General features: G+C 38.8%; 1 protein-coding gene across 6 annotated transcripts in view; it reads left to right on the forward strand.

Annotated features, from left to right (window-relative positions):
- The window catches only part of LOC145271308 (phytanoyl-CoA dioxygenase, peroxisomal-like), a 475,348-nt gene that overhangs the window by 233,078 nt on the left and 216,736 nt on the right, over positions 1-25,534 (forward strand). The window contains exon 1 of one of the 6 annotated variants that reach the window (XM_080127001.1): positions 12,044-12,128. The exons of 3 other annotated variants lie outside the window; for them this stretch is intronic. Coding sequence is in view for 1 of the 3 variants with exons in the window: in XM_080126995.1 (XP_079983121.1) it covers positions 21,630-21,691 (62 nt within the window). In the remaining 2 variants the exon portion in view is untranslated. Of the gene's footprint in view, positions 1-12,043; positions 12,538-21,614; positions 21,692-25,534 lie in introns of those variants that run through there. 2 more of the 6 variants (XM_080127008.1, XM_080126995.1) reach the window with 2 other exon arrangements.

Genomic DNA, 25,534 nt, shown 5'->3' on the forward strand with positions numbered 1-25,534 from the left:
TTCTGAAGCTTGTCAAAATATTCATTTCAATTGATGGAATGCCGTCAGGGCCAGTTGCTTTACTGGAATCAAGGTTCTTGATTAGCTTGGCAACATCACGTACAGATGTATGTCGCATAGTGTGTTTTCAGATACACAAGGAAATACTGGGGGTTGGCGGCCTTGGTTGTAAAGGGTAGAATTAGCTGCAAAGGTCTTGGCAAAAAGTTTGGCTTTGTCTGATGCTGACTGGGATAGCTTCTGTACATTTATATCAGATCTACCTGTGTTCCATGTTTAAAAAGGATGTGTCATCTATAGTATCAAACCTGACACAATGGTTAATTGTAGGTATAGATCATTTCATACCCTCGAAAAAGTTCCATCAAAAACCTAACAGTCAGCTATGGTTCTCTCCAGAATGTACTGCTGCCATTACACACAGAAATCACTTTTTCCATTGCTTCCCATAGATGTACTGAGACTAAAGCCGCTTTCAGGACCACCAGCAATCACTGTAAAAAAAATAATAAAGAATGCAAGAGAATTGTATGCACAGTCCGTCAAGTCCAACGTATCTGAGAATCCTGAACAGAAGTGTGTGCTCTATCCCAATTATCATCAATGGACCTGAGGTAAGAAATTACCCAGTCAGGAATACAGTATCAATATACTGTACGATGGAGAGGTATGTCTGAGGACCTATTACATTTCGTTTTTATCTTAACTGATACAACAGGATGGTCGGAAGATCTCAGTGGAGACAACACGGAAGATGAACATAGCTTATGGCAAATTGTGAGAAAAAGGTCTAGGAGATTTGCATACTGGCTGTCAGTGTCGGAGACACGGGTGGGTTCATGAACAATCTGAGTGAGGTCATAAGCGATAGAGAAGTCATGATAGAACCTCCCTTCGTCATCGGTCTTGTTTGAGTGAGTTGACCATTCCGCATTGTGAACATTGAAGTCTTCACAGACGTGAATGTTTGCTGAGGGGTACGCAGACAGAATGTGGTCAATTTTCTCAGATATGCTTTTAAAGATATTAACTCCACTGTTGTGGGAGCAATAGAGTGCAAATATAAATGTGGTAGTGTAAGCAAGTGCAACCCGAAAGTACATATAGGGTAAGTTAGGATATTCTTTGAAGATGTCCCTACCACATGGAAAGTCGTCTTTAATGTAGGCACATACCCCATGCCCATGGCGATCTTGGAGGTCGGATTTAGAGGTTAAGTTAGAGTATTCTTTAATTACGACCTCATCTAGGGAAGTAGTCGGTCCAATGCCAGAACATCCCAATGATACTGATTGAAATAATGATTATGATTGGCAATGGCAGAAGCAAGAAAGGAGAATGAGGTTTGGTTTGAAACTGATGATGAGTAATGAAGCCATTCAGTAACTTCCTTAGCAGCATCATTCAGAAGCATACCAAAAATAGGACCCATGGAACGTCACATAGGAAACTGTGAAGCCTACCTAATCAGCCCTCTACCCACTAAATGGAATGGAAAGGAAGATCAATTAAAAATAACATCAACAACAGCATGATCAGAAGAAGCGAATGAAAGAGAAGTGGAAATAGAACATGACTCAGGAAAAGAAGTGAGAAAAAGATCCAGTAAAGATGGTTGATAAAGGCCATTCTCAGAAAAGCATGTAGAGGTGACAATTTGGGACATACGTCATGAGAAAGAGAAAAGTTAAAACTAATTTCATCAAGATCTGTGCAATTAGAGTAGGAAAACCAGCCAGAATGGTCAACATTAAAGTCACCAAAGATAATACTGTTGGATTGGATATAGCATCAGAAGGGAACAGCATAAAAAGAATAAATAGGAAGTGGAGTGCAGACAACCTCAAACAGATAAGAGGACATCCATGAGATTCACGAGCGGAGGCACGTACAATGGAGAGATTTTTGCGAAAAAAATAGCAAGACCACATTATTATGGCAGAGCTACCCAACATTGAATAAAATATCCTATGTCCTTTTGCTCACAGCCAATAACATTATATTACATTTTTATTTGTATTTTTTACACATTATTTTTATTATCAAGTTTTCTTTGTTTTTTAAGAGAGGGAGGGCAAGAATTTATTCGATATTGATAGAATAGGAAGATATTTAAATAAAGCGACATTAATTGAAATATATTTCAATAAATTTATAATCTAGTATTTCTATGGAATCAATGAAAACCTCTGTGCACTCCTACTCCAATCCTTGAACTCCTTATCATATTTTAATTTTTATAATTTAAAAGTTATATATAAAATAAAATGTATTTTTATTTTATGGGTGTCAGGCCCGAATGCCAACCCTACAATAATGTTATAGCCCCCTTTAATCAAAATGAAACAGACTTACCAAATACTCTGAGTCATGTAACTATCTATAAATAGACTTCGTGGCTTAGTGGGGGATGCCCTTTTCTCTACCCTGCAACCTCTCTCCCACAGAAGAGACGTTGCGAGCCTATCCTTGTTTTATCGTTATTTCCATGGCAGGTGCTCGTCTGAATTCCAATCTTTCACAAAAAACACCCGTCTAGCTGAATCCACTGTGAAAAATTTCCTCCACTCTATATCTGTGCCTAAATCAAAACGTGGATTCCATGAACAAAGCTTCTTTCTTAGAACTGCACGCCTGTGAAACTCTGTTCCGTCTGCCTGCTTCCCACCGGACTATAACTTGGATGTCTTCAAGTCCAACGTTAACAAATTCCTAATGAACCGCCCCCTTAAGTAAACACTTCATCAAATCTCCACACTAACGTAATGTACTTGCAATAACCCTTATCCCTGAGTGGCTTCCGGGCCTTGATAAATGGTGATCACTGTAAAAAAAAAAAAAAAATACTACAGAGTATATGTGGTTATGCAAACATCTCAAAAAACTTATGAGTTGAACAGAAAGAACTGTTTCGTCGGGTCCCTGTAATTTCTATGCTACCACGTGGTGACCGCTGCTACTACATTTTAAAGGAGGAAGGAAAGAACCAGAAACGCGTCCGTTCACATCAAATACTTTATTTAGACTCCCCCTGATATTAACCAAGGGCAAGTAACTCTTTATTATTACACATCTCCGTTTGTCGAGATTCTTTTTTTTTTCTTCTTTATTTACAAACAGTTTTAACCTTTATTTACAAACGGTAACATTTATTATCTTTGCAAACAAAGTCTTTCAAGTAGTTCGGTTTTTTTGATAATCGTCCTCTGCTTGATACAGTTGTCTCCTGTTTTTGCTTAACTTCGCTTCTTCTGGAGTTGTCTACGTTTTCCAAAATAGGTAGTAAATGTTTTCTGTTCCTTTTTAGAATTTCTCCAGAGTTCAACTTTACTGTATATGTCCTATTTTTCTTATTTGTAGCTGTGACTATACCAGCATTCCTCCACATTTTCTCTTCATCCGTTTTCTCTCGGATTCTGTCTCCCACTCTTAGTGGTTTCAAGTCTTTACTTCCATGTCTTTTATCATAATTTATTTTACTTTTTGTTTTGTAAACCCCATCTCTCGCTTTTACTTTTCGTAAATTTGGCCATTTGGGTTTTAATTTATTTGGATGACTGGGTAAAGTTGTTTTAATTTTTCTACCCATCAAGAGTTTTGTCGGGCTAACTCCCGTAGCAGTTATTGGTGTACTACGGTAAGCCATTAATGTGAGAAATATGTCTGGCTGTCGTAATATTCTTTTCGCAATTTTCACTGCGCTTTCGGCAGCTCCATTCGCCTGAGGGAAATGCGGACTTACTGTGGTGTGTGTGAATCCATATTGTTTTGCGTATTCTTTGAAATATGTACTTGTGAACTGTCCTCCATTATCACTTATGATCTCCTCAGGTATTCCCCATCGAGCAAATATTTCTCGTAATTTCCCAATTATCGTTTTGCTGGTTAGTGGATTTAATCTCGCGATTTCCAAATAACAGGGGAAATAGACTGTTACGACTAAGTAATATTCTCCCTCCAATTTTAGGATGTCTGTCCCCAATTTCTGCCACGGCCTATCTGGCAAAGTAGTTGGTTTCAATGTTTCATTGGGATTTGCAGCACGATGACTATTGCAAAAATCACATCGTCTAATGAGATCTTCTATTTCTTGTGATATTCTCGGCCACCATACTGACATTTTGGCTCGTTCTCGGCATTTGTTTAACCCCAGATGTCCTGTATGTATTGCTTGTAATATTTCTGCTCTGAGATTTTGTGGAACCACTATTCAATCTTGATAAAATAAAATTTCCTGATGAACTGATAGATCATTCCTAAAGTTAAAGTAAGGTTTAACTCCCTTGTTTAATCTATCCTCCTTGCTCGGCCAACCATTTGATGTTAAATGGATAATCTCCTGTAGTTTTGAATCCTTAGATGTAGCATTCCTAATTTCTTTTAATTTTCTATCAGTAGTTGATCTGGTCTATATACATTTCTACATCTTTCTGCTTTTTCGGTTGGACTTCTAGACAGTGCATCTGATACCAGCAAAAGTTTCCCAGGAACATACTCTGCTATAGGATTGTATCTCTTAAGTCTCATCAACAGTCTTTGACATCTCAAAGGAGTGTTATTCAGATCCTGAGTATTTATCAATGGTACCAAAGGTTTATGATCCGTTAGAAGACAAAACTGATCTAGTCCCGCGATGTATCTGTCAAATTTCTCACAGACCCATACGCTCGCTAAACATTCTTTTTCAATTTGAGCATAGTTTTGTTCTGTTTGTGTCAGCGTACGAGAGGCATAAGCTATGACTCAATATTTTATTTTCTTCTTGGAAAATGGCAGCGCCAAGTCCATAGCTGCTCGCATCCGCACTAATCATGATGGGCTTTTTTGGATCATAATAAGTCAATATCGGTGCCTGTGTCAATAGTTCTTTAATGCTTTGGAATGACTTTTCTTGAGGTTCATTCCAAGCCCAAACCGTATCTTTTTTCAATAATTCCAGCATTGGTTGTAATGCCGCTGCTAAGTTAGGCACGAATTTCCCTAGATACTGACTCATTCCCAAAAATCTTCTGAGCTCTGTGACTGATGTAGGGGCAGGCAACTTTTTTATCGCTTCTAACTGTTCTTGAGTGGGTTGTATCCCCTTAGCTGATATGCTGTGTCCGAAGTATTTTATAATACTTTTCCTGAAGTCGCACTTCTCTTTGTTTAATTTTATTCCTGCTTGCTCTATTATTTTTAGTGCTACTGTAAGCCTTCTATCATGTTCCTCCATCGTTTTCCCATGAATTAATATGTCATCTATTATGACGTGAACATCTTCCATATTTTATAGAAGCTTGGACATTTTCCGTTGAAAAATTTCCGGTGCTGATGATATTCCAAAGGGCAATCTTTTAAAACAATATCTCCTGAATAGGGTTATGAAAGTCGTAAGCAACCGACTCTCTTTTGCCAATGGAATTTGGTGAAACCCACTGGCTGCGTCCAGTTTCGAAAATATCACTGAGCCGTTCAATTTGGGTGATATATCCTCCAGATTTGGCAACATCTAATATTTGCATTTTACTGCTGAATTTAATTTTTTTAGATCGACACACAACCGTACTTCTCCGTTTTGTTTTCTCACCGGAACGATTGGACTGCACCAATCCGTTGGTTGTGTGACTTTCTCGATCACACCATCGTCCTCTAAACGTCGAAGTTCCTTCTTTACTTTTGGCATAATGGAAAATGCTATCCATCTAGCCGTCGGGGTGCAATACGGTTTCACACCGTCTTTTAACACTATTTTCACTGGGTCTGTTTTCATGACTCCAATTACCTCCCCTTTGTTTACATTTGACACGAATTTAACCAAATTCATTCGATATGCTGTTTCTCTTGATAGCAAGTTGTCTGTACTGCTATCAATAACATGTATTTCGAATGAGTATCTGCTATCCTTATGTCTCGTATCAACCGTAAACTTCTCTATACAGTTCAATATACCTTCAGGGCTTTTGTATATGCCATATGCTGGTTTCAAAACAGGGTTTTTTCTCAAGCTACAAAACGTTTCGTAACTGATAACATTTATGTCTGCTCCGGTGTCGATTTTAAAAATTAAAGTATTTTCACATACCTTTAACCGCACGTGCCATGGGTCTATTGCATTTTCTCTTAATTCTTTTCTTTTATAAATAGCCCCAAGAAAGTATTCGTCTGTCGTATGTTTTTCCACTTGTCTGACATTATGGGCTTTGAATCTGCAACATATCGCGAAGTGATTTATTTTGTCACAGTTTCGACATCGTTTTCCGTTCGCTGGACAATAATCTTGCCGTTTGTGTTTTTTGTTACATTTTCCACATCTCTGTTGCTGCGTTTCTTTTTGTGGATAATTTTGTTTCATTCGTTTTGTTTTACTGCGTCAACCGATTTTTCCTTAATTTCAGCCATTTGCTGTCTCACTTGTTCGTAGATGCGTGCTATTTCTATAGCCTTTTCCAAGCTTAGGTCGTCTCTAAGTTGTAGTTTTTTGGATAGCTCTCGACTTCTTAACCCGATGACCAGCCTGTATCTTATTTGGTCATTTTTGTGTGGAAAATCACAGTTTTCCGATAGTTCGTGAAGTCCCCAAATAAATTGTTCTATCGATTCGCCTTCCCTTTGTGTTCTGAGGTGAAATTTTGCGCGCTCGTGCATAATATTTTTTTTCGGCATGAAGTGGCCTTCAAATTTGTTCAGTATCTCGTCGAAACTCTTTTCATCTTCCTTTTTCTTGAAAGAGAACGACTTATATATCTGTTCTGCATCCGGTCCCATACAATACACAAGCGTGCTAATTTGTGTATCGGGCAACTCTTCATATAATTTTGTTGCACTCCGAAAACGTTGAAATCGCTCTCGCCATGTCCTCCACTGGTTCGGTTGCGTAAAGTCAAAACGCTCTGGGGGCTGAAGTCTAAACATATTTCTTTTTGAAATAGTTGACGTTAATCCTTTTTTTTTTTCTCGTTATAAGGTTTCCTTACCCAAAGAAAAAAAATTATCCCAATCTGACACCATGTTTCGTTGGATCCCTGTAATTTCTATGCTACCACGTGGTGACCGCTGCTACTACATTTTAGAGGAGGAAGGAAAGAACCAGAAACGTGTCCGTTCACATCAAATACTTTATTTAGACTCCCCCTGATATTAACCAAGGGCAAGTAACTCTTTATTATTACACAAGAACTTCATTACATAAATTTCATATTTCTGAAATTAAAAGAAAGTAATTTCACTCTTTAAATTAAATAACTATGTTTTAGGTCTGTTTTAATAAATTTTGTGCTATAAAACGAATAAATAATTTTCAAAAATTTGGGTCAGATTCTTTGAAAAGAAAAAGGCTATAAACTAACCTCCCTTCTACAAGAGGGAATAATGTCTAGAAGGCTGGCCTTTTAGGACCAAATCGAACCATATCTAATTCAAACAAAAAGGTTGGAATCTTTACAAACCAGATCTTAGAATCAGAATGTGCTAAGCAAAAATCAAAAAAACTTGCATTTATGTGCCATCCCAAAGGATGAAGAGGATGTTTTCCTAGGACCAAATCGATCCATACCTCATTCCAACAAAGAAGGAAAAGATAGTTTTTAGGTTGCCATAATGATGCCAAAATGGCTAGTATGAAAAAAGGATAGTTTATAAAGCCAATTAAATACAAAAACAGACAAAATCCAAAATTAGTCTCTTTCTATTCATAATATCTTCCCCACTCTGTCTATTTATCCTTCAACTACTAAGACTTGTGGGAATATAATCTCTATTATATATAATGGACTATTCTAATATTTTATTTTCACTGCTGAGAGAGAGAGAGAGAGAGGGAGAGAGAGAAATATATTAAATACCATAGAGTGACAGGGGGGGGATAATAGAAATACTTAGTAAGAAATGGGTTACTTGGTGATTAAATTGCAATTTATAGCTTATTAGAATATTCAAAATGGATTTTTTCAAACATAATTCAGTTCCAATAACAAGAATTATTTTAACATTTATTTTGTGTATCTATATACATATATATTTTTTTACAAGGTAGTCACCACTTATCAAGACCCGGAAGCCACTCGGGGAAAAGGGTTCTTGCATGTATAGTAATCAGTGGGATAGTATTGTAGTAATCATTAGTATTGGAGATTTGATAAAGTGTCTTATTTAAGGGGGCGGTCATAAAAGAAAAGGGCATCCCCTACTAAGCCACAAAATCTATTTTGTACTCTGTCAAGGCAGGATAGGCTGTTTTTAGCAGCTCCTGCCCAGATGTGGCAACAGTACTCCATCCTTTGACGTACTTGGCTTTTATATAGATAAAGAATTGCATCAGCAGCTTCTGGAGCGGTAGAAGGATCCTACTATTTTTCCAGCGACCTTGGCAATTGACTTGATGTACGTGTTCCATTTTAGGTCATGAGTAAATGTCAAGCCCAGAAGTTTATCAAAACATGGATCTTCCCTTTGATGCCAGATGGGGGTCAGAGCATTGATGATGTAAAGATAGGAGCTTGGTTTTAGATGCATTAAAAGTAACCAGCCATCTCTTCCCCCACTGTACCACACGCTAAAGATCGGAGGAAAGAGAATTAGAGAGAACTTTGTCATTTACGGCCTTTGATATGATGAGCATAGATGTCAACGAATGATTTAAGTATGTGTTTTGGGAGATCATTGATGTAGATCAGGAAGAGAGTTGGGCCCAGGATGGACCCCTGGGGGATTCCAGCATTAATACTGAGGGCCTCTGATTTCTGCCCATCAACCACTACTCTTATGAGCCTATCAGAGAGAAATGATTTAATGATTGAGAAAACATTTCCAGTTATACCATAGCTGGAAATCTTGTGAAGTAGGCCCTTATTCCATACCTTATCAAAGGCCTTTGATATGTCAAGAGCAATTGCCCTAAAAAGGAAACCTTTGTCAAGAGATTCACTAGTCCTATGAGATATAACCGTTAGCACATCTGCTGTAGATCTGGCAGAATGTAAACCATATTGCATGTCACTATGAAGGTTATTTCTGCTGAGGTGGTTGACTACTTCTCTATATAATATGGATTCCAGCAATTACTCATGACACACAGGAGACTTATTGGTCTGTACTGAGAGGGAGACGACTTAGCACCTGAATTCTTAAATACAGAGCATACTGAAAAGGTTTGCAGGGGGGTGGGAAGCGCTTAAACAGTTTTGTAAGTATGAGGACAAGTTCTGATTGAAGCTTTTTCAACACTATAATTGGAATGTCGTCAAGGCCAGTGGCTTTACTGGAATCAAGGTTTTTGATTAACTTGGTGACCTCAAACACAGATATTTGTATGTTGCATAATTTATTGTCTGTTATGGAAGGAAATATGGGGAGTTGATGGCCTTTGTCGCATAGGGTTGAATTAGCTGCAAAGTTCTTGGCAAAGAGTTTGGCCTTGTCTGATGCTGACGAGATGACCTCAGGTCCATTGATGATGGTTGGGATAGAACGCATGCGTCAGTTCAGGATCCTGTTTGCTATTTGCCAAAACTGGTGGGAACCAAGCCGCTGCTCAGCTACTTTAGATTTAACGGACTGAGCATATAGCTCTCTTGCATGTTTTATTACTCTTTTACAGTGGTTGCTGGCAGTCCTGAAAGCAGCTTTAGTCTCAGTACATCTATTACATCGGTAGCTATGGAAAAAGTGATTTCTGTGCACAATGGCAGCAGCACATTCTGGAGAGAACCATGGCTGGCTCTTAAGTTTTTGTTGGAATTTTTTGGATGGTATGAATCGGTCTATGCCTACAATTCAGTCAGGTCTAATACTATGGAAGACACATCCTTTTTAAACATGGAATGCAGAGGTAGATCAGATATAAATGTACGGAAGCTATCCCAATCAGCTGTAGCGTATTGATATACAGTACGGTGGAGAGGTACGTCTGAAGACTTATTGCATTTCGTTTTTATCTTAACTAATACAACGGAGTGGTCAAAAGATCCTAGAGGAGACAAAACGGAACATGAACATAGCTCAGGGGAAGTTGTGAAAAAAAGATCTAGAAGGCTAGTGTACTGACCGGAAATATCTGGCATACAGGTGGGTTCATGAACAATCTGAGTGAGGTCATAGGCGAAATCATGACAGAACCTCCCCTCATCATCTGTCTTGTTCGAGTGGGTCAGCCATTCCAAATTGTGGACATTGAAGTCACCGCAAATGTGGATGTTAGCCGAAGGATGTTGTGGGGGCGATAGAAGGCAAATATAAATGCAAGTGCAATCCGGAAGCACATATAAGGTAAATTAGGGTCTTCACTGGAGATATCCCTGCCACACGGAAAGCCATCTTTAATGTAGGCACATATTCCATGCCCATGGCGATCTTGGGGGGTCAGGTTTAGATGTTGTTAGAGTATCCTTTAATTATGAACTCTTCTCGGGAAGTGGTTGGCCCTATGCCAGTTTCTCTTAGGGAGAATATGTCCGGTTTCATCTCCTGTAATTGTGTTTCAACCTCTAGAAGGTTGGAACGTAGACCCCTGATGTTGGAAAAGGAGACATGATAGTAGGGGTCTATGTTTGAGGATGGGGTTCTAGGGGTTTATTCGTTTTGTTTTTTTTGTTTTTTTTGGAGATATTTCATGTTGAGGATTTGGGATTTGTGGAACACGTCGACAGATTTGGTTGGAGCAGGACAGAGAGGAAAAGCAATAGAGAAAAATACAGGAAAATTTTTTTTTTTTTTTTTGATGCACATAAGGTAAATTACCCACTAGTATGGCACCGAAAGACCCCATCAGAAACTTCTACATGGTCCAGAATCCATTCACCAGATGGCAATACAGCAGCCCCAATACTTTGCACCTGCTGATAGGACAGCCTCCTTAGTGGTTAATCCAAGGTTCGAGTCCCTGACTATTAGGCGGATAACGTCAGCCCAGATGAAACGTTTACCGCCAGCACCCTTATATAACACATTGATGTATCTTTTCAACAGTATACGATTATGTACAACTTTTATGTTCTCCACTTACAAGTGTGTTCCTAACCCAGAATATATACATTTTGTCCTTACTTCACAATTATTAATTTTTTCTTGTTGGACAAACTCTTATATCTGTAACCCCATTGAGAGAGTAGCTAAGGTTTTCACTCTAATGCAAATTACTCCTCCTCCATAACCCAAACTCACCACTTCATTTTATTTTTTCAGTTACTTTTTCATAAGCAGCTGGTTTAATATTTACCTTTCTACATTTTGCTATTTTATATATAATACATTCTAATTACAGTTTCGATTACTAATTGCCCCTTTATTCTGAATTGTTTATTGGAATAACAGTTTAACACGAACCTGTCATTCCACTATAATATTACGATTGCATGTGCTCCCTTTCAAGAATAGCAGATTGGCCAAAAACGAACACCTAAACTTTTACCACTATGGCTAGCTTCCAGTACGACTAGCATGAAAACAAACTGTGTTTTGCCATATAGTCATATTAAATTGCCTTCCTTTCATTCACTTTCACAGTAGTCTTATAATAGCTTATAAACATAATCCTTACTCAGACGCATAATCTACGCATAAGCGAAGGTTTCATTCATACGCTTCCAAACACATGCACTGCCACTGCACACGCTACCTATTCTGTTGCTTACACTCTTATGTGAAAACACGCTTCTCTACAGTTGCAAATTTATTGGGTTTTTTTAATACTTTTTCATCGTTTGAAGGTTTTCTTTTCTTTTTTTTTTTTTAATTATTTCTATTTGTCTGGGGATAGTTACAACAGTTTCCACGATATGGTGTCTTCTGTTTATTTTATTATTAGGTAAACGTACAAAATGGGTTCTTCTGATAATGTCACATGAAAACACCCTTCTCTTTGAGTATATATTTATTTTTTATTTTTTTCATGACTTTTTACATTACTTTCTTTTATTATTAACTAGCGAGGGGTACCCGGCGTTGCCCGGGTGTTTTTCGGGGTATGTGAAAAAAAACCCGAAGCCTTGACGACGTGCAGTTGGAAAATAGTAAAGTGTTAAAAAAACAAACAGGTGCGCGTTTTTGATTGGTGATAGGTATTCAGCAGTGACGATTTTGTGCAGGACAGTTTTGAATGAGTAGTAATACACACGGACGAAAAAACGCTTTGGATAATCACAGATTTCAAGGTAGTTCTACTAAAATAGCCATATTTTTTAAACCAAAGCACTTCAAGTCTTCAAATTACTACTGTTTTGTTCGGAAATGAATATACTTTCAAATGAATTAATAAATATGAATGTACATTATATATTTTAAGAGTTTTAAGCAAATAAAGTGATAAAGATGTGAACGTCATAAAATGGCGTTTTCGGTAAGGTTTTGTAATGACCCCCCCTGTTTTCTAAAGGTCCGTACCGTGATTGTATGAAGAATTTCGTCATGAAATTTGGGAACCAATTAGAAGAGGTGTTAATCTTAATACTGTCAAGTGTCCGAAATATTTTTGACCATTTCTTTTTTTGTCGTGTTAAAAATAAGACTTTAATATGACGAGTATTGAACATTTTGAAAAAAAAATTCTTCGGACACCCAGTAGTAAGTAAATCAATCTTTTTACTATCTTTATCAATTAAAAGTATTGTTTTATGTTGAGTAGGACCGCGGTAATTGATAATTTAAAAGGACCTACCCGAAAAAAAAAATTGTTTATATTTATCGAATTTGGTCAAATGAAGTTTAAGCAGCAGCAGCAGCTCCAGCCTGTAGAATCAGCGATAGCACAGTTGTAAACAAACACGCGTTCTTTAATTTTTATTCAAGAACGAATTAAGAAAAACATGAAAATATGAATATAAATGTTCTTATATTTAATTAGAGCTATTTTGTTATCAGAATAACATTAGTTTAGAACTATTCGGTTTTCAGAATATATAATAACAACAATCCTAACCAATTCGGCATTATAAATCTGTTGCAATTTCTCACAAATCTCGTCAAATTTAAAAACATGGTTAAAAAAACAAAAACTTTTGTAGATATATAGCTTGCATGCACTTTTATTCTTTAAATTAGTTTTGAACAGCGAATTAAAACAATGTTTTACTGCGAACAGCCACAAATGTTTTTTTTTTCAAAATCAAAATAAGTATCAAAATCTCGTTTATACATAGATTCGAAAAAGTTGTCAAAAAACAAATATATAACAAATAAATGTTATCAAAGGCAAGATAAGTTACTTTTCTACCAAACTGGATATATTTTTGTGTTTTTATTCAATGTAACATGTTTATTCAGCTCGAAAAAAATACAGTGTTTACCGTGGAAAATTAAAAATGGCGCCCGGCCCGACTCTCTTTGACACGGTAAGTTTGAGAAAAGGAGTTAAAAATAAAAAAAACTATACAAAATACTGTTAAAAACTCACCGAATATATGTCAGCCTATGTCACGGTAACATATATTGAGCGAGTTTCTAGCAGTATTTTGTCTACTTTTTTATTTTTAACTCTTTTCCCCAAACTTACCGTTTCAAGAGAGTCGGGCGCCATTTTAAATTTTCCAAAACATCGGTAAACACTGTTTTCAAGCTGAATAAACATGTTACATTAAATAAAAACACTAAAAAATTATCCAGTTAGGTAGAAAAGTAACTTGCTTTTGATAACATTTATTTGTTATATATTTTTTTTTACAACTTTTTCGAATCTATGTGCATAGTAATACAAACCCTCAAAATCTATATCAATATTCTTGAAATTTTAAAAGCAGTTAGAAAACACATCAAACTACAATTAGGAAGCTTTTTATTTCGTTATTTTTTTTCTACTTATTAAGCGAAAGATATTTTTACAACCTGCTCCAGCGTAGTATAAACGGCCTATGGAATTAACACCTTCAACCTCGAAAATAGAAATCAACAAATTTTTGAACGCTCTTTTTGAAAAAAAGCTCTCTTAACTTCACCTCTAATACAAATTATGTGTGGCAAGTCTCCTCCTAAAACACTCTTTAACCCTAACAATAACACTAAGTTCGAGTGGCAAGCCCCCCCCCCCAACAAAATACCTCTGTAAGCCACATACAAGCATCTAAAACAAACAAACAAAAAATAGATCCTTCCTTAAAGAAAAATACACATAAAAATAAATTGGTTAACTGTCCTAAAATGCTAGAACGGCCAGGAAATGATGAATTATTTTACATTAAATTTTTGTGAAACTAACCGCTCCCCCCTCTAATATTGTTTTTGTTAGCTTTGTCTCTGTCAAGTTTTCAGTATGTTCACACATAATTTTCCTTAGCCCTACAATTAATTCAAAGTCCGAATGGCAACCCTCCCCATATTCTCATTGCATAGAAACCCTCTTAAAACTACACATAATCATCTTAAAAAAAAAAAAAAAAAGCATGCATATTTTCCCATAGAAAAAAAAAACAGTTAACTGCCCTAAAATGCTAGAATGACCTGTAATAGGAAATTATTTTACATTCAATTCTAAAATAATTTGTTTATCTTTCATTAAAGTTTTTCATGGCATTTTATACATAATTTCCTAAAAAGGTAGAATCACATTTTGGAGGGGTGGTCAGAAGGAGTTGAGTTGGGTTAAACAGAAGGTGTTAATCTACAATAATACCAAAGAAATATTGCAATATATTCATTTTTAAATGGTCTTATGTTTAGATTTAAGTTTTTTGTACATAAAGCACATTACAATTCAACTTTGAGTTCTGCAACTTCTTTTCTGTTTATGGATACATGGCATTTTTAAGGAATTGCTGCATATTTATGCACATTTACTGCAGATTATTTGGAAACCATAAACTTTGGGAGATTTTCAGTTGCATATTCTGATTCCTTGTACAAAAATACACTTATATGGTAAATTTCATTTCTTAGTCTTGTGTTTTAACAAAGATATGACATTTTTACTGAAAAAGTAGTGTAAAAAATGTGACGAAACGCATATGGTCTTAAAGAGGAAAAAATATCCAAACGTGTGAGGCACAAAAATAGCCATAACTTCCTTAATTTTAATCAGATTTAAAAAATTTAAAAAGATTCTTTCTTAGCTCATCAAGCTCTTTCTATGCATACCAATATTGAAATATTTCAAGCTATTTCAATTTTTTCATGTGTAAATGGGTTTGTTTATTTTTAAAAACCTGCTCCCTGTTTATTAGGAGGAGCGAAATAAAAGATACAGTCTGATATGATGAAGTCGACATTGAACAAACAACTGGCTTTCGGCCTGTTGTATTTATTTGCTCCCCCACCGAGCAAATTAGGCACAAGGCCAATTTTTATTGTGAGGAGTCCAGGGAGGGGAAAGGGAAAATGGGGACTAGCTCCCGAGAGGAGGGAAATGGGAGCTGGTTAAAGGTCAAGCATGTGGGGTTGCCCCCACATCTGGTCTTTGCTAGTCATAGCTAGTCCTAGCTAGTCATAGCTTGCAGTATCTGCCGGAACAGATACTACACTTTGATCTTGTCACCCGGGCCCCGGAGGGCGCGCGGGCAAGTGGCTTTCAGCCTGTGGATATTTAGCCTTTCGTCCCCGGCCTTGGCATTATCTACTGCCAAGACCTTATTTGGGGTCTGAAAGCGCTTAGGCACTAAGGCCAGTAAGGGGAAGTGGGGAAAAATAGGGGTCTTTCTAGTCCTTAGCTAGACTTGCGTAGGATAGCAAGTACTTTATTGTAAAATCTACACTAGAGTTTCTATCATGCACTATTCCGCCTAACATTCTTACCAGGACCTACTTAAAATAACAGCTCCCCAGCTTACGGGATGGCGGGTGACATTCACGCTATGAAAAGGAAAAGAATAAGAAAAACATAACATATTTACAAGTAAAACAAAGGAAAAACATATTTACAAACTAAGGCATTTTTTTTTTTTTTTCTTTTATATATAATGGGGGTGAGATGATGGGGAGGGGGGCAAACTAGAATACACCCAAAAAGAAAGAAAAATAAAACAAATGAACAAAAATGCCTATGGGGGCGGGTTAGTAAGGGGACCCTCCCTACCTAATCGCTGGTCTGTCGTGTGAAACGCCCACTGTCTTCCGGTCCACTTCCCCCGGGGGGAAAGAGGTGAAAGCAAGCAGGTCGTTCCCTAGAAGGGAGTGGAGGACCTAAGGAATTGTATGAAAAATAAATTAGGGTTGGGGACAACAGGGATGGATGGCGTCTTCCAAGATAAAATACGTGATGGGCAATAATAGGCCTGGGACAAAATAAAACAAGTGGACTTTTGGGCATCTTTGGAAGCTCTCCTAGTGCCAATCTAACAAAAATAAAGAGCTATGGGAACAGGATCAACACGCATACTACCTCAGTCTAGGCCCTACAAAAAAGCACAAGCTATCCACTCTTGGTGGTTACACGCCTACCTAGCCTAAAAACTACCCATCTTATAAGGTAAACCTTATATTACAATGTCTTAAGGGCTGGGTTCCGAGAAAAAGAAACCTCAGCACCCTAGGACCAATACCGCTAGGGTGGAAACACGAACTGAAAACTAGCGCCTCGTCGGATGCACAAACTAGTGTTGTGCACCCATCTCCTATCAAAGTCCATGCGGTGCAATCTTTTCCAATCGCATCTGATTTTCGTTTTAAGTTGATGCTTAAAACGAACAACCAGATCGTGATCAGAAACAGATCGCTCCTCATGGACAATGTCCAGACGTGAAACCCATGTCACTAACCTAGCCACCGCTAGGATTGCTAGAAACACCAACCGTTTCTCCCTGTCAAACGGTGGGTCCACATTATCGACAACATACGCTAAATCAAGTGGCACCGACCGCTCGGGGTCGATGCGAGCCGTTACCCCTTCGACATACTCCCAGAGACTCCGCACCCCGCTGCAAAGAAAGAATGCGTGTTCTCTCATCTCCTCCTCATCATCATTGCAGCGTGGGCACGGGGGATAATAATATTCACTATCCCGATCATCCCTGGCTAGTTTGCCGAAGAGTGGCAGCGCATCCCGGACTAGCTTCCACGTAAGTGAAAATTCAAAGTTATTAATATGGCTACTGGCAGGCGCCCAACTCCACAGCGAGAGAACTTCCCCCCTCGACAGATGTAGCCGCTCCACCAGCGGGTCTTTTGCAGTCCCCACCACTAATTCCTCATATAGCCTCCACCTAGGCCGTGCAAGGTCACTGGACCCCGGTAATGCCCTAAGGGCGGCTCGGCATTCGGTCAGGAAACACCTTTCCCCCGCCGGTCTTCTGCGACCTTCAGCGGCAGGGTCGAGCATGAGCCGTGGAAAAGCCTGTTCCACGACTGGTACCCAGTGCGTTTCCTCCATCAGTGTCTGACTCAGGAACGCCAATCTTTCTGCGTGCTTGTGACTTTGCAGATCAGGCATCCCTAAGCCTCCCTCGCTAAGCTTCTGTGTACAGACCTGTCTACGGACAAACGGCTTTCCTCCCATCCAAAGAAGTTTGAACAGGAGGCGCTCTAAAGCCTTACAGCGGTCCGCAGGCAGGGGAAGAACAGATAAACGGTAAAGGATCAGCGGAAACACGTACGTAGCACATGCCTCCGCACGACCCTTCAAGGACAATCTCCTCCGAATCCAAGTCCCTACTGACGACTCGACCTTAGTCTGTACTTCCGACCAATTCTTGTTCAGCTGGAGGTCCGGCCCGAACCACACTCCGAGGATCTTTACCGGGCCATCAGTCCAGCCGAACGCACCTGGAAGCGAGTTTACCCCGGTCCAGGCGCCCAACCGCAGGCCAACGGACTTGCTACAATTGATCACGGCCCCTGTAACAACTTCATATTCAGCGATCGCCTCTATCACCGCTTTGATATCGATACGGCGTGCAACAAACACGGTGACGTCATCGGTGTACGCGGACACCCTGGCAAATTTGCCACCAGGCAGAGCTATGCCACGTAGGACTGGTCTCGCCACCTCGTCCCTTAATTTGCGAAGGAAGGGCTCCAACGCCAGGACATAAAGCAGAGGCGACAGCGGGTAACCCTGCCGCACCAACCAGGAGACCCCAAAGGACTCCGACAACCTACCATTTACTTGCACCACCACCGCCTGATCATGATACAGGGCGGAGATCCACTTGCGGAAGTCCGGACCAAAGCCGGCGGTTTCCACAACAGCCCTCAGGAACCCATGGTCCACCCTGTCGAACGCCTTGGACTGATCTAAATTGATCAGCGCGGCTTCCGTGTCGTCTTCTAACCCCTCTAAGATCGTGCGAATCAAGTGCAGATTGTTCTGAATCGATCGACCCTTCACAGCCTAGTTCTGATCCGGTTCGATCAAGTCATTGATAACAACCTGCAGTCGGTTTGCAATAACGCGGGACAAAATCTTGAAATCTGCGTTAAGCAGAGTAATGGGGCTATAATCGTCTAGATTCCCCCCTCCATGTTGGTTCCCCTTCTTCAGAAGCGTGACCACTCCTTTGGTTACCTGCCTCGGGATCGAGTCCTGGGCAAACCAGTGGTTAAACACGGCCGTCAGAAGGGGCACAAACATGGGCGACAGCCTCAAGAACAGTTCGTAGGGCAAACCATCGAGCCCCGGAGATTTGTTGCGGCCAACCTGCTTAAACGCAGTAATGACCTCACACTCCGTAACCATCCCCTCGCAACTAGCCGCTCGGGCCGCAGTAAGGCAGGGCGAGCCAGCTAAATAGCTGCCAAACTCCTGGCCGCGGAGTCTGGGTAGTTTGATGAAGCGCTCCTCCAAATGTTGCCGAAACCCATTGCAGATCTCCCGCGCCGACACGAGAGAACGCCCTTCCAGGTTTTTCACCTCCCGAATGTACCCATCCGAGCCGCGTCTTAGGGCGGCCCTACGCTCAACAGCGTCAACGTTCACGGCTTAGTTGGAGACTCTTTCTAACCTAGCCCTAACTACTTGACCTTCATATCGCTCGCTAGCCAAGCGATTGAGGTCCCCCTTAACTAGAGCTAGTTCTAGGGAATCCCCCCCTGCCACCGCCCGGGTCAATCTATCATCTAGTTGCCTTTTGGTCCGAGCCCTAGTTAACGTGAGGCGTTGGCTGTATTGGACACAAAAGCGCCTAATGGTAGCCTTATGGTTAACCCACCATCTACTCCCGGTAACCGCCCCCACTAACTCCCTCTGAATTAGTGTCGTCAGCTGCTCCCGGAAGTCGACCATCTGTTCCGGCAGATACTGCAAGCAAAGACCATATGTGGAGGAAACCCCACATATAAGACCTTGGTCAATGTAGGGGCTACCCTTCATACCAATTGTCACTATCCAGCTCCCCTACTCCCGGGGCAGTTGGTCCCCATTTCTCCTTCACTCCTCACATTAAAAATCGGCCTTGTGCCTAATTTGCCCAGTGGGGGAGCAAATAAATACCTCAAAGTGTAGTATCTGTTCTTAGAAATAAAGCGGTTTCATCTTTCGCCCCCTCCTCCCACTAACTCATAATATGCCTCTCACCTTCCTCAGAAATATATAATACGCATTTTATTTTTTACTTGGTCTTTTGGCTAAGATCAAAGTGTAGTATCCAGTGACCTTGTGACTGCTACCCGTAGGGAACTCCACAGGGATCTAGTGAAGGGGGCTGCCGACGACCCGCTATGCGCGCGTTTGGGTTGGCAGCAGAGTGAAATCCGCTCCACGTGGAGCTGGGCGCCAGGTTCGAGTCATCTGAACAATTCGGAGTTCTCTCTGACCTGGCGATTGGCCCGAAATGCACTTCCACTCAACAACATACAATGCAGTTCCGGGTTTTTGGAGTTGCCTCATTGTCCCCGTTGTGGGACAATGGCCGTAGAAACTACTGATCACTCTTTCTTCGATTGCAGCGAACTCCGCCAGTACTGGTCGTATGTCAGCGGAGTGACATCGATCCTGAGCATCCTCGCCCAATTACTGTATCCAATGTTGTGGACAACGTGAGGCCGCCGTGGGACCGGGAAAGACAAATGGTCTACGTTACGATCCTGGCCGTGGCCAGAATGGTGATTTGGACGTCGCATTTGCCGGGGGGTGTTATCTTTTTCTGATCAAGATCTGATCGCTTTCTTTAAACACCAACTACGGGTGAAGATCAGATGTGATAGAAGAAGGCTGCATCGCGCGGCATTTGACAGAAGATGGATATATGTGGCAAGTCTGTGTGTACGAAGAGGAGCCAAATTTGAATACGTGTTCCCAGCCTAGGTGTGGAACGCGCAGTTCTGTAAAGTAAAATTAAACAAGTAGCCTCTCAGCTAGCTGAGTGTGTGTTCCATCCCTCCCCGATTAGGAAGCCTCCAAGATCCCCATCCCCTCTTACCTGCAATTTTTGTTTTAACCCCTTCCTCTAAATTTTACCCATCTTGGAGAGAAAGAAATGCACACTAACCCCCATCCCTTACCCACAAAATTTTCTTTTTTCCATTTACACCCATCTAGAGGGCATCCCCACCTAGAGACTGACCAGCAGAAGCGAGGTTCCTTTTACAAACCTAGTGGAATGGGCAGTCTATCAACGGGGTTGGGAGTGTCCTACTAATCACCTTTTGCTTTTTCTTTCCCCGCCCTCGACACAAATGAATTATTGTACCATTTTATTGTTATCTTTTTTGTTTTTACACGTCAATAAAAAATGTTTTAAAAACTGGGAGTTAAGTAGGACGTCCCCCAATATGAAAGGGTGAATGCGGTATTATGGTGAAAGAAGATACTAGCTGGGAGAAACTTTTGATTTTGTTTAGTTCTGGAGTGACAAGGATGACCAACGACCCACACAATCCCCCCTTTTGAGTTGTCCATGTGCCTAAGTTTTTTGTTCATCGTTGATTTTGACTGTATTTTTAACATGAATAAAAGATTTAATATCTCAAAGTGTAGTATCTATTCTTAGAATTAAAGCGGTTTCATCCTTCTCCCCCACTAAGAAAATAAGGAGAGAAACAAACGTCAATCGAAAATAAGGATGACCTTCTGTGATTTTTGGAATATCACATCTAAATATAAATTATGCATCTTTTTTAATAGGAGATAATGCTCGGCAAAAAATTAAGCTGTATAAGACGGTTACTTGTTTTTTTGGCTATGATCAAAGTGTAGTATCTGTTCTTAGAAATAAAGCGGTTTCATCTTTCGCCTCCTCCTCCCACTAACTCATAATATGCCTCTCACCTTCCTCAAAAATATATAATACGCATTTTTTTTTACTTGGTCTTTTGGCTAAGATCAAAGTGTAGTATCTGACCTTAGAATTAAAGCGGTTTCATCCCCCCCCCACCCCCACTAAGTAAATATAAATTATGCATCGTTTTTAATAGGAGATAATACTCGGGAGAAAATTAAGCTGTATAAGACGGTTACTTGGTCTTTTGGCTAAGATCAAAGTGTAGTATCTGTTCTTAGAATTCAAACTAATATACAAAAAATATATAATACGCATGTTTTTTTACTTGCTCTTTTTGACTAAGATCAAAATGTAGTATCTGTTCCTAGGCCTGGGATGTGATCAAATACAATCACTCATATATTTGTTTATTTACATTTTAAAACGCAGTAAAACGAATATCGTTTCCTATCTAGACATCTCTCTCTCTCTCTTTCACTCTCTCTCTCTCTCTCTCTCTCTGTTTGCGTGTCTCTCTCTCTCTCTCTCACATACACTTCGTCTTCCTTATCCTGAAGAGTGTTACTAAAAAGGAAAATGGCGTCTCGCTTTGTTTTTGGTTTTTTTTTTAGTAAAAACATCGATGGTTACTATTTTTTGTAAGCCTATTTTTTTTTTTTACTTCACATTTTTTGCTTGTTATTTTTCGTTTAACTATCGTATCTAATTATTTTTAACGTACTAAAACTTTGGTAACGTTCTCCTAACGTGAAATTTTTGTATTTTGATATGTATGATGTGTCTTTTTTACCGATAATAAAAGTCTCTATTCAATGTTTTCATAAACCTATCGCCATTACAGCTTGCTTACGTCAGGGTCACGTGACATGACTCAGCGTTTAATAAATTACATATAAATATCATTAAAATGTCACATTTTTTTGCCCCCCCCCTGCAGAAAATCGATCAGCTGACCCACTTCTGATGGTCCTTTTGGGCTAATTTTTCGATGTTTTTCATCCAAAGGGTGGGGCTTTAATATGATACCAAGTTTGTTAATTTTTGTTTATACATACATACATACATACATTTTCGCTTTTATATATATATATATATATATATATATATATATATATATATATATATATATATATAGAGAGAGAGAGAGAGATTTTATAAGCGCACTATATAAAAAAAAAAAAAAATCTGGTGCATGTTATTCTTCACCAAAATCTCTCCCAAGCGATCTGAAACTCCTTATTGTGAATGTTTTACAATTCTTTCATTTATAGTTCAAGTTCCTCTATGATTTTGGCTTTGGTAAATTATATAAATACGAAATTTATTGTAGAGAAAATTATATGCATTCAGTTTTTCATAATTTTATATTTTTTGTTAGGGTGGAGGAATATTAAATTACAGCATTTTCCATGATTTTTGTTTATTAGTTGTTTGGTGAAAGTACAGAATAGGTTTCTAAATTTGTCTGTTATTATTTAAGCACATTACCTTCTCTGTATACTTACTGAAAGTATTTCTTTGGAGTGAGGAGAAAAATATTCATTACTGGACCATTTGTCATGATTTGATTTTCAGTTTCAACAATACATTACAATTTGTATAAACTAATTTTAATAATATCAGGAACCAAACCATTTCAATCATAATTTGAAATTGTTCTATTTTGTTTTTTTTTGGGGGGGGGGGAGAAGGGTATAAAAAGTACACTTTCAAATCTGTTAGGTTGCTCAGTTTTCACAATAATTTCAGAAATGTAAGTAATTTTTGTATTCATTAGCAATAACATTCACTTTTTAATCGTTTGAAATTTTTTTCATCCCTGTTTTTTTTTTTTTAAAGAAAAAGTGGGCAGGTAGTTTCTTACACGTCTTTCCAGAATATATTAGTATTTCTGTAACTACTTTGCAATCATGTTTATTTAATTGTTAGATGAAAGTACCGACACTTTTATAGTTCAATTTTCACTTTCAGCAATACATTACAATTTGTAATTACATAATTTATTACTGCCATAATCAAATCAGGAACTAAACTAATTCTATGATAATTTGAAATTATTCTATTTGTTGGGGGGGAAGAGTTTATACAATTACACTTTCCATTGTGTTTGGTTGTTCGCTTTTCCCAATAATTTCAGATTGAGAAAAATACACATGCATGTTCATTTTAAACTAATTCTAAACTGTGATTTAATAATATCAGGAATTGAACTACAGAATTGGAAAGTGTTATATTTTTTGGGGGGAGGGGGGGGGGTCAAAATATTACACTTTCAAATCTATTAGATTGCTCATTTATGATTTATAATTTGTAAATGATTTGTAAATACTCAGGACCAATAAAATTAAATACATTCAGTTTTTCAGTATTTGAAAGTTTCTTCCTTTTCTTAGGGGTGGATGGAGCAAGTAGTTTCTCACAAGTCTTTCCAGAATACATTAACATTTCTGTCTAGAACTACTTTACAATTATATTTATTTAATTGTTAGATGAATGGACAAAATAAGATACCTTTTCTGTATAAGCACCAACAATTTTTGTTTTGTTGGCGGTGGGGGGGGGGCATTTTATTAGGCGGTTTCTTCAAAACAAAATCCATCTTCATAATGATTCAAAAGCTGGTGAGTTTCTTCCATACTTCTAAAAGTTTTACTTCCATACTTCTAAAAGTTTGTGATTCTAAGATTCCAACAAATAAACATAGCAAGATTGTTATTATTATAGGTATTGGATCTATTGCTTCATCACTCACAGAACTTAGTAACAAAGTTTACCCAGATATAGCTGAAAACTATGCGCATCCCCAATTCAATTGAAAAGGTTTCAGTTTCCAACTAAATTATTTGGCCATGAAATAAAAAAGTTCCAAGAACATTCCTTGGCAGTGGTTGGTCTCAACTTAGCTTTACCTTGCTCTAGCCATGGGCAGTTTTATGTAGGATGTTCATCAAAGGCTTCCTACAATAGCTACATATATTAGCACCAGAAGGTACAACATCAAATATTGTATACCAAAGAGCTTTATACAAACAACAAAGCCAATGTGTTTATGGAAACACATTTGCTTACATGAATACATTTAACTTGTGTCACTTCATATTTATATCTACTTCAGATCCACCATTCCAGAATACATTCTCAAAAAACAACTTCTACTACTATTTTAACCAGATGGGACACCGAGAAATGCTAGGAGGACCTTGCTGGTGGATTAAGAGACAGCCTGTTGAATTTGATGGTGATGATGATCGAGAGAGAGAAATGTGTTAACAGATAATCGAATTGATCCCCCCCCAAAAAAAAAAAATGGATTGAAAGGTTTTAAATGGCAGTCATAAAAATAATTCCCAAGCAGGGAAAGCTTGGTACTTGTGTTAATTAACGGACCTCCAAGGAAGAGAAGGTAATCTTCTGTTAAGTGGTTAGTTTTGGGGAAATTAACCCTGAATGCTGCTTGATGACCATTTGAAGACAGCAGAATGTGACAACTGATAGCAAAGCCATAAAATTCACTGATCAATGGGGCATGGATATTTTTTGCTTTGACCTAAATTATAATTATCTGTTGTTGAAGACCACCATTGAAATGGGTCAAGTGGCCTGTTAAGTAATAATTGACCGTGACAAACCCCCATGGGAAGAGAACCCCTATGATGACTGGCCAATGAAAATTGGGAGAGAAAATGTTTATTGTGAGATAGGATGGATCTCATGAAATTGAATTGTAAAGAAATTGACAGGTGTTAGTAAACTATGAAATCATGATTCCTGGAGCTTGGACAATTATTGCCTCTGTTGACTGATAATTTAGTTTGGGGGTTGCTGACAAGAGAAAAGGAGGAGGCTCATTAAAACCTGAAAACCCTTTTCTCATCAATTTTAAAGGTCGTTTTTTTATTTCTTTTTTTTCTTCTGCTGTGTTCAGAGTTCAGTGGGAAATGCTTGAACCTCCCTTCCCACCCTTGGGGAGCGGGACGTTACTAGACCCCCCCCCCCCAAAAAAAAAAAAAACGGCTGCTGATTGGTGGACATCCATTTGAGAATTTATTGAGAGGGGCGGAGTTACAACTAAAGTGAAGACATCTGGATGACACACTCTGCCACGCGTCTCCCCTAACTGTATAAGTGACTAAAGCAGTTGTGTATATGCTATTTGTAAAGTTGAAAGCAATAATTATTTTATGTTAAGAAAAGCCAGTTAATCCTTGACTTCTTTTTTCTTTGTTTTGAAAACGCCATTGTTGAGAGCAGTTTGTTTTTCAGACCGGCCCTGTTGACAGTTTGGAAGCCAAATCAAGGTTGGAAACAAGTGAACCACGGCGACGGGACAACAAATTCGACCACTAGACGGAAACAAAGGTGATACCACAGGGACCAGCACCAGTTGGATTCTTTGACGCCTGTGCATCTGAGCCGGCCCTGTAAGGGGTTACACTATATCAGATTATCATAAGATTTACATTTATCTAAACACTTTTCAT

The sequence above is a fragment of the Euprymna scolopes genome, chromosome 1 (genome assembly GCF_053919585.1).
Source record: "Euprymna scolopes isolate OS-2025 chromosome 1, ASM5391958v1, whole genome shotgun sequence".
Taxonomy (NCBI): Eukaryota; Metazoa; Mollusca; class Cephalopoda; order Sepiida; family Sepiolidae; genus Euprymna; species Euprymna scolopes.